Source organism: Mya arenaria, chromosome 11, assembly GCF_026914265.1.
Source record: "Mya arenaria isolate MELC-2E11 chromosome 11, ASM2691426v1".
NCBI classification, from domain to species: Eukaryota; Metazoa; Mollusca; class Bivalvia; order Myida; family Myidae; genus Mya; species Mya arenaria.
Genome location: NC_069132.1, coordinates 33122067 through 33137401, shown reverse-complemented (window position 1 = coordinate 33137401; position 15335 = coordinate 33122067). Strand labels below are relative to the sequence as shown.

General features: G+C 33.9%; 2 protein-coding genes across 3 annotated transcripts; one reads left to right on the top strand and one right to left on the bottom strand.

Moving 5' to 3' along the window:
- Positions 1-373: 373 nt before the first annotated feature.
- Positions 374-7271, bottom strand: LOC128207163 (uncharacterized). Its single transcript, XM_052909940.1, has 7 exons — positions 7082-7271; positions 4490-4665; positions 3857-4036; positions 3351-3414; positions 2782-2885; positions 2328-2422; positions 374-1793 (listed from the first exon to the last, which is right to left on the bottom strand). Exons 1-7 carry the CDS (start codon positions 7127-7129, stop codon positions 1717-1719), a joined length of 744 nt encoding a protein of 247 aa, XP_052765900.1. The 5' UTR covers positions 7130-7271; the 3' UTR covers positions 374-1716.
- Positions 7272-7449: 178 nt separating this feature from the next.
- Positions 7450-14010, top strand: LOC128208381 (MAP3K12-binding inhibitory protein 1-like). Of its 2 annotated transcripts, none has more exons than XM_052911942.1 (8): positions 7450-7500; positions 9278-9400; positions 9892-9988; positions 10357-10428; positions 10607-10762; positions 11632-11726; positions 12371-12433; positions 12713-14010. In XM_052911942.1, exons 2-8 carry the CDS (start codon positions 9293-9295, stop codon positions 12785-12787), a joined length of 666 nt encoding a protein of 221 aa, XP_052767902.1. In that variant the 5' UTR covers positions 7450-7500; positions 9278-9292; the 3' UTR covers positions 12788-14010. The 2 variants fall into 2 exon arrangements, with proteins under 2 accessions (XP_052767902.1, XP_052767903.1); XM_052911943.1 differs by having other exon boundaries at positions 7473-7503.
- The last annotated feature ends 1325 nt before the right edge of the window (positions 14011-15335 follow it).

Below are 15335 nucleotides of genomic sequence, written 5' to 3'. Positions count from 1 at the left end.
GTAGGCATAATATTTGGTTCAAATTTGATTGAGCCATAGCAATTTTGCTGCTTTTATGATTGGTATGATTTTGTTAGGCACTCCAAACTGGCAACGCCTCCAATTTTGTGGAATGATAGCATGGTATATCTAAATATGTATGTTATTACTCTTGTTGGTACCATGTCAAGCGAGCATGTGGTTTTTTACTGTTGAGGAAACTGTAGTCCCTGGAGGAAACTACTTGTCCGGCTTTTTGATCACTTACAAAACTCATATTTCAAGTAAATGAGTTTGCAAATACTGGCCCTTCAACTCATAGGCTGATGATCACACAAGTATTAAAACTGTGAAAGTAACATTTGAAACTTTCACTGCCTAGAACAATAACACAAACAGTTCATGATTTATTTTGACATCAATATTTTATACAGAAGTATTACATACAATGTACAAACATGTGTAGTTAAACCTACTGCAGATTGAAATATAAATACAAATTAAACATGTAGATCACAGGGACACAAACTAAAGGTTTCCACATCAAACGATCATTTTATTGATTATTGCAAATTCCTACTACAGAATTTCTGATCAGATAAACAAAAGACATATATCAATAACCAAAGGCATCCATTCCTTGTGGCAAAGATTGTAGAAAGAAATTGCATGTCTAAATTCAAGTTTTCCGGGAAATGCTATGTACACCAAGGATATAAAAGGGACATTCTTCGTTAGTTGAAAATCTTTATAATTTCAAATGAGTGATTTACTTATAGTGTGTTAATGATATCATTTCTTTCCAACAAACATTTGCTGTCATGTCTGACTTTGAAATCAACACAGTTTACTGTGGATTGCAGACCACTTGCTAAAGTAAAGAAATATGCCAGTGGTAGTTGATGTGAAAAGATAGCCCTTTTAAAAACATGGATCGTAAGACTGATTGAAGTCAGATTGAAAGCTGAAATAAATAAACTTCAAATAAAGTCAAAGTGTAAAACTTATAGATCGAGTGTTGTAAACATTCTGTACAAGGATTGCCTTAAAGCAAATGAATGACAAAATATGAAGTAAGTAAAGCTTTTAAGAATGAAAATTGAAATATATTTTGCAACTTTTTGTATCATTTACTGAAGATGGCATATGTGAAATCCTGTATATTTATGTCTTGGTCAGTTTAATATCGTAGAGCCCAGTTAAAGGGGCTAGACACCAGATGATACAATTGCAAGAAAAAAAGAAAATTGTCAAAAACTTACAGGCTATTTTAAACAAGGAAAAACGGATGAGACAGCAACATGATTGTTGCATTTATTATTTTGTCCATGTAAAGAGATGTATTATCGGCCTGAGATAATACTGTATTTGCCAATTTTTGGACCATCTGGTGTCTAGCTCTTTTAAACAATTAAACATTAAACTAGTAGTATGCAATAGTATGCAAATAATATGCAAAATGAGCATGTAGGTAAACACAGCATTTTTAACTCGCCTATATACACAAAATGAACACATCCAGTCTTTAATGAGAGACACATTATGTCATACACTCACAGTCATAGTCTCCTCCTATCATTACACTCAGAAAATGACAACAGTTTGAAGGAACACAAGAACACACTTTCTGGATATCCCACACGCTGAGTGAAGTGGATTTAACATTTTCAGTCCTCTCACTGACTTAAATGCTTCCAAATAATGAATCTATTTACATATGTACAAAAAACACAATCGCTACTGTTTTTTGAAGCCTTTCAAAATGGGGTAAATGTTCTCGAATGCTTCGTAGATCTCATTTCTGACCTTGGCACCTGAAAGGAAACATAAAGAAATACATGTACTTTTAATATGTGATAATTTAATTCCAATATCAGCTGAATTATGTCTTTCTTCTGCATAGAAAACAGCGGTTGTCCATAAGGAGAGGCCATATATGAGTTGCTTACACTCGGGAGGTGAACATGGACCTTTGTAAGTGGTGGAAACTTAAACTGAATTTACCACAAAATTGTTTATAATACCAATTTGATTTAAAGAATCATTGGTCCTAAATATACAAAGCAAAACACTTGTTTCACTTTCTCATAGTAGTTTTTTATTTAAACATATCTTCAATTAATTTCTACAAAATAACCTTGAACCAATTATTTATTAGCGTGTAAGCTTATATAGGTCATCTACAACAGGATCATAGTTACATGTATGTTTGTCTTTAGGAAAACTGTAATACAAGTATCATGCATTGCTTGTACCAAAAAAGATTTCTAACCACAGTCTAAAAGATATGTAGCAGATGTATAATATAACCAAAAGACAAAGGTTATTTCTCCATATGTCTTGTGTACCTGTTAGGACCACCTTTCCTGAGACAAATATCAGCAACACAATCCTCGGCTTGAGCATTCTGTAGATCAGTCCGGGGAACAACTCCGGCTCATAGCTAAAATACAGATGAGATCAATTATTGATTTTGAATAGTATTAAGGAGAACACAAAATCTGTCTTTACCAGTTTTACCTCAAATTAATCACTTCAAGGACAAAGTGAAATTTCAAGTGTTCAAATACTTTTTTTTATGATAAAATACAATTTTTACAAATTGTAGCAGAGAATAAGGACAAAACACAAGATATACAAAGTATGTGTCATAGATATCAAAACAAGAGCACCATGGAGCGAATGTCAATGCTCACAGGTTGGTGGGAGTTTTTCTAAGGCGAACAAGGCCCCAACAACATGCATACAATATAGTCCCTCTATTCTGAAAACCTAGCTGGGGTATTGGACTGTAGGTCATACCTGGAGAATTTTCCATGGGTCAGCACAAGACCCTCAAGTCGTATGGGGAACTTCACATCACAGCTGCCAACCATGTTCTGGATCTTAAAGTCCTTGAACTTTGCCTGTCAAACAGAGAGATCACCAAGAATTACTTCTGCTCCAAAGGCAAACAAAATTATTAATACTATATACATTCAATCTCAAATTTCCATCATATCTCTAGATAAAGGCAAAAGATTTGAGTTTTTTGTGATAATATTTATAATCAGAGAGGATTTTCATTTTGTGAATAACAGAATATCTTGAAGAGCCTACATTTTATCATTATGTTACGCTTTACTTTCATAACATAGTAACAACTGTTAAACTGACTTACACATACACATACACGAGCATAATGCTATATGGGCTCTGCTGCTGATTGTACAGACAAAATGCATCCTTCAATTGACTGAGTTTGCCATATGTCCTGAGTTGCCCAAACAACTTGACAAGCAAAATACTGGTATTCAATTTTAAACTGTTTGTTGACCAATAAAAAGTACATGTCATCATTCACTATTCATAATATTATGTAACCAACTCACGGCAAATCCTAGCTTTTGAATTATTCTGGCATATTTTCTGGCTGCAAGTTTAGCAAAATCTTCACTGAAATGAAATAAAAAAATAACATGTTAGTGTTTACATTTTACGTCAAATATAAAATTGCAAAAAAGACTGCAGAAGGCTTAACAATTTTTTTGTAATGCAATATTTTTGGTACTCATCCATGCAAAACAAGATTTTCAAATCATTTTTAACTAAGTCAAGGGTAATGACTCTTCTAAGAAGCACTACAGCCTATGCTGACCAACTTTCCTATGTAGTTTCTTGTGTGCAGGTACAATTTTTATTAATTCAATGGAAATAACTCTATTTAGCCAAAAAGAAAAGTGAAAGGAATGGCAGGTGCCCAATATGCTGACCAATATACCTATATATAGTAGTATATATAGACACAACGCTACATACGCAACTCCTTCATTGCCCAAAGATAGATCTGTGTGGGTGTATAATAATTAATACATGACTGATTGTATCAGCTTCTAACCTTTTTGCGCCTGTGCACACCATTTTCCCCGAACTGAAGATGAGAGCTGTTGTACGAGGATCCCTTATTCTCATGATAACTGCAGCAAATCGCTTTGGGTTGTATTCTGCATTTCGCGCATGAAGGGCTATTTTCTTGAGTTCCAGTTTAACGCCAAGATTTACTGTGCACACGATATTCCTGCAAAGGTATCATTCAATAAGTGTTTTTAATTGTTCTTAATGAAAACAATAAAGCTGAGTATAAACTCACTACCGCCTTATTTACTTTGTAGTTGTCTATTCACTTTTAAGTAATGTACATGTAATTCCTATCTACATGTATTCCTGACCTATAAACCTTTATTTTTAACCTTTATCTATTAAAAAGAGTAGTACATCAAACATGAGATGGTTAACATAATGGAGAGAATGTATTCAAATAGGATAAAGTGCACTGTCTGCAATAATACCAATGAGAAGTAACCAAAACTGTCATATGTGTCACTTAAGAATCCCTTAAAAATATAATGTTTTTATGAGTAAATATTTTAAACAAACATTCATTTCACAAAGATGAGTGTAACTGTTTTTAAGCATGAACTCAACTGCTATTTTACTGCAAAACTGACAGTTTTTGCATGTATGTACTTACTGCAGTGTTGGGATGATGCCTGAGCCCTCTGACGCTGAAGCAGGTGCTGGAGAGAATGGAGTCATGGGGGCCCCTGGAGTGGTGGGATACATGCTGGAATTTGAAGGTGGCATCACTGGGGTGGGCGTCGGGCCGAGACCAAAGCTTTGCAATGTCCCAGGAGACACCATGGGGCTCTGTAACATAAAAAGCTTTCAATAATGTATTGCTTAAAGTTTCTGCATTCATCTTAATTCAAACAAAATCTTAGATTGAAATTAGTTTTTTTTCAGATTTTAGCACATTTTTTGCCCTTCCCAGTCCACATAGATATAAAATCACACTAGCTTAAGACAAAAACATAATGATACCATTTTTTTCTGGCAAATCCTTCACGAACAAATTGTTTTGTCCCCATTGCAGGCAATTCATTCCAATTGGGATTTAGGGTTAAAGAATATTATGTCTATAAAATTTCATAAAAACAGGCAAAATTACCATTTTATGTTATTCCATATTAGTTCCATGTACGGAAAGTCAACATCAAACGAACAATCATGAATTTAATGTTGTTGCTTTTTTCATTCCTAACAGTCAACACATAATGATATAAACATAAATAGCACCTGCAGTTCAGAGTCAAGTGATTTATAATCAGTTCATTTTCCGGGACCTCCAGTACCAAAACTAGTTTGTTTTTATTAATGTGTTTTTTTCTGTGATTTTTTTTTTTCATTTGTTTGAATGTGCATAATAAGATCAGTTTAAAACATTATAATACCAGTTTTAATAATCTTTACTGAAATATAACCTCAAATTAAATAACTACCCGGTATAAAACTCTTTTTAAGAACACAGAAAGAGTACTGCTGGTAGCTGTATTTTACAGAGGTTGTCTGTGCCCTAAAAAGCTCTGTTTATCTGCAGAAGGTACAGTCTGTCTTTTAATGCCTTTTAAATGCTTGTTTTGCACTAAATAATTTTGCAGTTACATGGTAAAATATTAATTAAACCTATCATAATCTATTTCAAACATCAAATGCGTCTCTAAATACAATTTCAACATTTAAAAAAAACAACAACCTTTTTTACATCAACCCATTTAGATGATATAGGCATAAGATTAAGAAGAATGATTTAGGCATAAGAAGAATCCCATACAGGGGTCAACACTAACCATTTTTCCAAGGGATTCCGAAGGGACACCAACATTTGAAATCAGGTGTCCCTTCCTGAAAATCAAATTTGGAGTCCCTTCCAATTTTTACATTTTTTCATTACTTAACCTGTTTTAATATTAAATTTAACATGCAAATACAGTGTCTTTTAAACACCATATTATACATCTTTTCAACAGCATGATTGTATTGATTACAAGTTAGTAGCATAATGTCAGACATATGAACCTCTGGCAATGGCAAGAGGAAAATTTGGGTCTTCGAGTCAGTAGATTGGGTTCAAAAGCGGTAGAATGTCTAAGTCCCTTTTGTTTTCAGTCAAAAACAAAGATGGATACAACGTAAACAAAAACTTGATGGTTGGTACTGTACCATTTTTAGAACATTCGGAAAATAAGAATAAAATATGTCATGGTTCAGGGTCTTGTCATATGTCAGTGCTTTTGATTGAGAAACAGTTGGAATATTATATCTGGCTTGTGAAAACTCAAGTTTATATTTAGTAGAGCTGCTGATCAATCAATCAGACTGCCCAACAGATGTAGTGCATACTGGAAGAGCAGATAAATTGTGAATGTAAATTTTCGCGCCAAAATGTCGTAAAATTTTATACATTGATTGCATTAATAAAACTTTGGGAATTTTATTTCTATGTTGTTTTGATCAAAGCATAAAACAAATAATGTTGAATAGTAGGATTCCGGTATTTGTGCCGTAAATGTTACTGTAAAAACTCGAAGGTCTCATCATTAAGGCATCAAAGTCAGTAGTGTTGGCATCTTTTTGGGGCGGTTTTGACACATAAGCAAACTAATTCAACATAATTATTGTACCTATAATAAAAGTCTGTCACCTCTGACCTTGTTGATAATGTAAACAACAAAACAGAAGCGTTAACCTGCATGTGCACTGTGAAATGACCTGTTTATTTATAGATTCATGATGTGGCCTATAGTCAAATAGTCAGACATACTTTCGCTTTAGTGTGTGCGACGTATTAATAATAATATCATTTTATTATGCACTTTTAAAATAAATAAAACGCTATTTATTTATTGATATTTAGCTTTTATCAATCAAAATTTAAGTGTCCCGACAGAATACCGGACTTCAAAGTTCAGGTGTCCCTCCCGAAAAATTGGTGTCCTCGGGATCCCGGGACCCGGTTAGTGTTGAACACTGCCATATTGAATGTCTACTATTTTACCCTACATATATGATACCCCAAGATCTTAAAAAATTACTCTTAGGGTCTATTCAAACAGTTAAATGGACAATATTGTTCGCTCTTTGACTGTTACTATGACAGTCTCAGCCAGTCACACTTGACTATTACACAATCTTTGGTATGCGTACTTTATTGCTAGTACTGACTCAATGATAATGCTATCCATGCCTAGTGATTTTAGTAGGACTATTTTATAAAATAACTAACCTGATGTGGGGTCATTCCACTGCTGTATGGAAAATTGGAGTTTTCCATCTCTTCTTATGAAAGGACAAGCACCAAATTAAAAAAATATAACCCTTGTTTCCTTTAACAAATATTTTAATTTTTAAACAGGGTAATACATGGGAAAGCGCGTGTTTTTTCTCAATACGATTTAAAGACGGTGCACGCAGCCATTTTGTGTCGCTTATATGCTAATATTTATTAAATCAAAACAAAATTGTAATAATACTATGGCACCAGGATGTGATTTTGTTCATTTACTTTTTGTTTTATAAATGATTATAATTGCAGCCTTCGTTTAGATGGCGTGTATACATATTATACAATTGCATTCTATATTGATGCAAGCTTTTTTTCGTACTTACTACATTCGTACCAGTCACTTGAGGTAGTAGGTGCAGGTAGTAAGTTTAAATTATTAATCTGTTTATAATTTTGACATTTTTCGGGAAAACTCAGCGGTCAGTGATGTAATTTGTACTGTATCACTCATGTTCTGTTAACATTGCAGTGGTACGGAGGTACTGTTGCCCACATTTTAGAAACAGCTTCATTGTGATTAATTTTATTTTTGAGAAAGTTTCATATATTGAATGACCACTCATGTGTAATCATGTGCAATCCTCTATAAATAATATGTCCCTGGATGTTTAGTTTAAATAAATTACTAGACAAACCTATTACAGTTTATCCTTAAACAAAGAACATACAATCATGACTTGTATATCAGTGTTTAAAATGCCTGTTTGGAGCAATAAAAGTTCTATAATATTTCTAGAATATACACTGTTAGGTCAAATTCCAAGGTTTGGTCCACACAGGTTAAACACCGTTATGTCATACTCCTGATTCAGTCTAGATAGGTTTTAGACTGTTATGTCACATTCCTGATTGAGACAGGTTAGGCCTAAAAAAAAATACATTGGGTTCGGGTTACCCGACCCTACCTACGGAATAGGCGCCGACCCTACCATTTTTATAGTCAGTTTGAAAAAAAAAATGAAAAAAAAAAAATCTTTTTTTTTAATTGCTTTTCAATGTGTAGTTTAAAACCTTAAATGCTTATACAGGAGATAACTTTAACACCATTCTCCAATTATGAAAAAAACATTCTTACACCAAGTCTAATAAAAAAAAAAAGCCTACCTACCCTACCTATTTTTGAAAAGGATGTAACCCTAACCAAACAATTTTTTTAGGCCTTATACATTGTTATGTCACACTCCTGTTTCAGTCTAGACAGGATATACATGTACACTGTCTGGTAACACTCCTGGATCAGTCTAGACAGGCTATACATTGTTATGTCACCTCCTGCTTCAGCCTAGACAGTATATACTCTGTTATGTCACATGCCTTGTTTAATGTGGCCAGGATATACACTGTTATGCCACACTCTTGGTTTAGTGTGGCCAGGCTATACACTGTTATGTCACACTCCTAGATAGGTCTAGACTGGCTATTCATTGTTATGTCACAAACCTGGATCGGTGTTGACAAGTTATACACATTTATGTCACACTCCTGGCTCAGCCTAGACAGGCTATACTCTGTTTATTGACACTCCTGATTCAGTAATGACAGGACATACACTGTTATGTCACACCACACTCCAGGATCAGCCATGACGTATGAAACACTTCTATGTTCACACTTGACTCCTGCTCCACTCTTTAAAAGGTTATACAGCTATCTTGGAAGAATCAGAATATCAAAAATACAATAGTTTAGTTATTATTTTTGCATTATTTACTTAGTCGTCACTTAACTTGATTATTATATATAAATCAGCATAGGTGTTTGGGCAGATGTCTCTGTAACTTATCATTGCATTTCATGAACTACAACATGAATGTGTGAATGATACTTTATTATGAAATCATTTATTTTAATGACAAAACATCATATTATTTGTTAGGTTTTGTCAGAGGTCTTCTAAATTATCATATCAGAAATCATTCTTTAAACCAGTTGATGGAGACATGAGTGCAAACATTAAGATTTATATACATGGATATAATAAGAGTAATGTATGGTTTTATTTTTATCTTTAAGAGGTCAACTTACTTTCTAATTGGTTAATCTTTTTTCTGCCAAATAGTAGCTACCTTCCAACTGACTGAATATGGTATTCTTTGAATTTGGATTATGATAATGACAAGATTTTTTTTTCTTTAGATTGAAAAGATAAGAATGTCCGTTGAAAATGTGGCTGATGTTCCAGACCTTGGAAGGCCTGATGTTGCACGGGCAGCAGCGGATGATTCCCAGCTTGTCCAGATAAAGGCTTCAAATGCTGAGGTGAGTATAGGTTTTGAAATTTGAAAAAAGTTTTCATGTTATTGCAATGACGTTTTTAATAAGAATAAAGACGTTTATAAATGTAGAAGTAATACACAACTGTCAAATTGGGAAGAGTTGTACAAGCATAAAAACAAATTGATCCAAGAATACTTAAATTCCATATTTACAATAGAACTATTTTTTCATAGGTATGATGAATTCATGATTAGCAAAACAGACATTTTAACCTCGACTGTTTTTCCTAAAAATAAAAGTTGGAAGTATGGTGAAACTATTGCCAATGTTCAAAATATTCACATGTAACTTGGTGCACTTGTTGCCAGAGACAGTATGCACATGCACAGCATGGCTCATAATTCAGACTTTTATAATAGTCAAGTTATGCCCCTTATTCATCTGAGAAAACATAAATAACAACAGATGAGCAACCTCATTTTCCCTATGGTGCCCTTTTTAATGTGTTTTAAAGAACGTTATTTTTCTCTCAGATTATGCGACGTATTTCGGCCCTCATTGAGCAGAAACAGCGAGAAGTGGACATCAACAACTGCCAGGAGTTTTGTGGTATTCATCCAGCCTTGGAAGGTGAGCCGCTAGAAATAAACATTTAGAGGTCTAATCATTTTGATCATGGATTATAATGTTAAAAGACTGCAAAACAATTCAAAACTAATCCAGATTTAGGTGAATGTTGCTTTGAAGAATTTGATTGATTTTGTTTATTCACCAAGCATGTTGCTTATTTCAAGTTAAAAAAAAATGATATACCGTAAACAATAACTTTAAAAATCAGACAGCATTATTCTTGAACTTTCCCTATCAAATAAATTACATTAAAATAATACTATCATTATATTTTTTTTTAATGACGTAATAACTCCTAGAATATTATTTTTTACATAATAACAATAGGAGATTTTGTAACGTTCCTGACAAGTTCCATACTATTTCAGCGATGGAGGACTCATGTTCGCGGACCACAGCTGTGTTTGTTCCCCGTGCTGGAGGCAAAAGCCACATCAAAGGTGAGATAGACGCCTGTATCTGTAACTAGCCCTTAGAAGACATCTTGGTGCTTGGTGAAATCTGGTTAATAACATGTTTGCATGTGCCATGCCAAATGCTCTGTCTTAACAAAAGTGAACTTAAAAATGTCAAACTTGAATATGTATGATGCATAATCTTTTGTTTCTCTACTTAAAGTTAGCCGAGTGGTGAACATGTATGGCCCGCAGACCCGCAATCTTGGACAGACTTTGGGGAGCCAAGAAAACAATTCAGGGAAACAGACAACCAATTCTGCCATTGACGGCTTGGAAGAGAGACTCTCCAATATGGAGGACCATCTCAGAATATCTGGTAAGTTGATTATCTTACGTTTACTTGTGATGTCTTATGGGTCAGACATCATAAACAATAATTTTACAGGAACTTTGAACATAATGCTTGTTTCAGTGATAACACATCATCAATAGTTCAAATTGGAGTTTTGTTGTTTATAACTTTTAAAAAGTGTTTAAAGAAAATGCCCTTTTTTGAAATAAGCCTTGGATTACCAAAAAAATGCCCAAATTAGTATCTGCCAGTGACATGTTGTTGTGTTAAAATAAGTACAATAATTCAATTTCAACTAAGTTTGAAAAACAATTCTACCAACATAAAAACTGTGAACAAGTCGCTTTTAATATACTTTACAGTGTTAGCATAATTATGCCCCTGAAGATGGGCATATTAAAATCGCACCGTCCGTCTGTCTGTCCATCTGTGTGTCTGGCTCAATAACTTGTGTCCGGGCTGTAAGCTTCTCTTGTATGGACAGATTATAAAATAACTTGTTTTGTTCTCTAGTTCTAATCTTGAAGCAATATTTATCATTTTCAAAAAACCTTTCTTGCACTAAACCCTGCTTGTTTATTCTTGAAAGAAGTATTGGTTATGAATGCTTATTCTTAAAGATGACTCAAAAACCACAGACAAGCATTGGTGTTACTCCTTGGCAGTCATGTAATATTTTGTTGTTCTTTGTTATCACACGCTTTGGGAAGAAGCCATTACTGGTACATTTAAGAGACCATGAGAAAGTGGCCCTTGTAGGTATCGAACACACAACCTCTCTGTCCAGACGTACACTGTTACACCACTATACTACCTACCGTAACCATTAAACCATCAAAGGGCACAGTTTAAGCTCCATGTAGACTAAAGTCATGTGCTCTATTTATCTGCAGGATCCACAACGACAGATGTGTTCAGTAGGCTCAAGAGCCTGGAGGAAAGAATTCTCTTCCTTGAAACTCTGTCCCCAGAGTACTTTACATCAGGGGTAAGGTTTAGTTTGTGCTAACATATATAAGCTTGGTTTTGATTGGCTGATGAATTAAAATTTTGCGTAACCAATGAAGATTCCATTTTCATTACCTTGTTAGACGTGATCTGGGATCAAACCAGTTTCTTTTTTGGTGAGATGTAAACCCAATATATTTACCAATAATCATTGAAGATTCTTAAAAGGGTTGTTAACTGTAAGCTTTATGTACCAGATTTACAGATATTTAATTGCCCAAATTAATTGTTTCATGGTCTTTCAACTCTCTAGCATGAAGTATTCTTGTCAGTCTCTGTCAAACTTGGTTATGAATGTGAATGGGTATAACATCTTGAGAAAAGTTTGAGAATCATCCATATTGGATCAGAACCTTCATAGTTATAGCCCTTGAATTGTCAAATTCCAAAAAAAGACAAACAATATCACTATCTGCTCTCTTATTTAATAAATTCTGGCTCAGTTTAAATTAATCAGTTTGAAATTAATCAGTGGAAATAACCTCTAAGAATATTTCCGACAAAAACCAGAATTGTTTTTGTATAATTTTTATATTTCTTCTTTATGATGCAATGTTAGATAGGTACAGTGAAGTCTTGTATATTGTTGCAAATTTATCAACAATTTCCCTCTGTTATTTTCAGCCACCTCCTGCCAAGAAACAGAAGAAAGAGGAGAAAGGCTCTGTGCAGACTGGGTTAAAGGAGGTAATCATTGTTTCTTTTGTAAAGTTTTTTTAACTAGTTCTGACATATTTGCATCATACATCATATAGGTATTTGAACTAAGATTTTAGAGTATTGGCAAAGTAGAATCAAAACTTTTGTCTTTGTTTTTTTGCTTTCATTTGGAAAGAAATATAAATTTGCAAGGTAAAAATAAGGAAATTTATGCACACATGCTTAATATAATCTGGGACCAACAATACATTTCACTCCCAGATATAATAGACTGAAACTAAGATACATATCCTTGATTTTGAACAGGAAATGAGTATTGGGGAAATAGATGCAAGGATACAGGAACTACGTGAATCACTCTGCAGGAAGATAGACACATGATCTAAGCTGACATGCTGATTGGACTGTTTTGGTCATATATTTGACCTTAAATGCTTATTGGACAGTTTGAGGTCACACGATCAGAGCTTCCATGCTGATTGGACAGTTTTGGTCACACGATTAGAGCTTCCATACTGATTAGACAGTTTTGGTAATGTGACCGAAGCATTCATGCTTATTGAACAGATTTGGTCATGTGAAAGAAAAGTTGGGTCATGTGACAGATAAGATGTTACATGTCTGTGTATGGTCAAGCATCCAGAGTGTCATGGCTAATATATAAATGTATTTATTTACATCTTAATACCTGGTTCTACCTGGTTCTTGAGGGAAACTGTTAGGCCCCCAAGGCCTGTCTTTTGCCTGTCTGTTTTTGTGTTGTCTCCAGTTCGGTCTGGTATATTTTCAATAGTATCTTGTTTTAGATCTAATCAGTACACGTTTTCAAGAGGAAACCTCTTTGCTTGCCACAGCTTATCTAGCTTTGACTTAAATAAAATCACATTTTTTGCATTTACTGTTAAAGCATTCCAATTGTTTATGACTCTATGGGCGAACGAGTATGCTCTTATTACCGGGTAGCTCTTGGTTTCTGTATCTTGTAATTATGTCCACAGTTTGATGTGTTGGTTGATAAGGTAAACAAAGTACTGTAGTTACATCTATGTCATTGATGTGATGTATCATTTAAAATACTTGTATGAGATCACCTTGCAACTTTCTGATGTCTGTGAACAGCCAGAAGATGATGTATGTGAACAGTCAGAAGATGATGTCTGTGAACAGCCAGAAGATGATGTCTGTGAACAGCCGGAAGATAATGTCTGTGAACAGCCGGCAGATGATGTCTGTGAACAGCCGGCAGATGATGTCTGTGAACAGCCAGAAGATGATGTCTGTGAACAGCCAGAAGATGATGTCTGTGAACAGCCAGTTGATGATGTCTGTGAACAGTCAGTAGATGATGTGGAATCTGATGATTGCTGAAATATTATAAAATAACATAAAGATCATTAGTGAAATCAACCTTCTGTTCAAATCATCAATCAAATATAATAAATTATTATATACCTAGTACAAGTTAAAGTCCCATAAAGCTGTTATTTTTATATTAAAAATAGTTTGAACAACTGTCCACATATAGACAATAAGAAACGATCAAGTTATAATATTGCACATGAAATTATACCGCTATAATCAATAAAGGGGGGTAATAAAATCAATGTGTTTTGTTTAGCCTAGCCACTCATGCAATACCAAACAAATGTAGATCTCTCGACGGCAAAGACATCAAACATAATTGAATATCAATAACAGCAGACATGGTTTTAATCAGTAATAAAATATGCAACACTGTCCACGACCAAAGTGCACAACCTTAAGCGGTATTAAATTTTTGCATTTAATTACTAAATTCAATTAACATGGAACACTAAAATGAATAAGTGACACTATGACAAAAAATTCCTCAATGTAATAAATACAACTTACTGTATCAAGACTTTTCAGAGGAGAACTACATATCACATTGTCAAAGTTGCACCAGTCAACCAGTGTGTTGATGACCCATGGGTTTATTTCTTTAACGACATCTTTTCCAATCTCATTTAAAGAACTGAGCACTTGTGGGTACACATCAAAGGTTGGTTCTTTACAAATAATTCCCAAGCTTGCCAGACCAGCAGAATCTGTTAACTTCTGTGCCACATCAAACGACCCAACAAGCAAGGACTTCAAAGTATTGCTGTCTAAAAACTGGTGGTATTTCTGAGGTACCAATGTGCATATTGGCCCAACTGGCACTTCATTTATACTTCCTGAAAAAGAAAAAAAAAAAAAAAACTTTCAAAAAGGCTGGGGTTAAAGTTTCATAAATGCTTTTATGCTTTTATTTCTATGTTAAAAAGGATTGAACAACTGTCCAATAAGAGAATTTTCATAATTATAAAAAAACAGCATAAAAAGCTCAAGTTTTTATAATGCACTTGAAATTAAGAAGCTAGAATCAATAAAGGAAGGTAATCAAATTAAAAAATAAAATAAAACGTTCAAATTCATGAAAGACATTTAAGAATACAGTAACTGGTAATAGGGTTAAACAGAAATTGATTTAATTTAGATATTTTAAAACCTTCACAAAAATGTGGCAGCCATATATTATAATAAGTTCAATGCAAACCCTTTTTTTACCCCGGGATACCTATAAAAAAATTTTAAGCTTTGGAAAAAACTGTTCTTATTGCATTTATCTATATTTTGTAATAAAATGAGTGCCAATACAGGTGTATCCAAAGAAGCTGACTTTTAACAGAACCTTGGGACACCTCAATTTTTCATTAGTTGCAAGTGTGATGTTTTTTTAAATCCAAACTGAAGAAACTACCGTATCTTTTTGCAGCATAATGCATTGACAGGTAGCTGGAAAATTGACGGTTGTTGGAAAATTTTCATCAAGAACAAATTTTACCATAACTTCAATACTTACCATCAGAAATCATTCCAATTATCGTTTCAACATGAGTCTGCTCTGCTGTTAGTGTCATCTCCG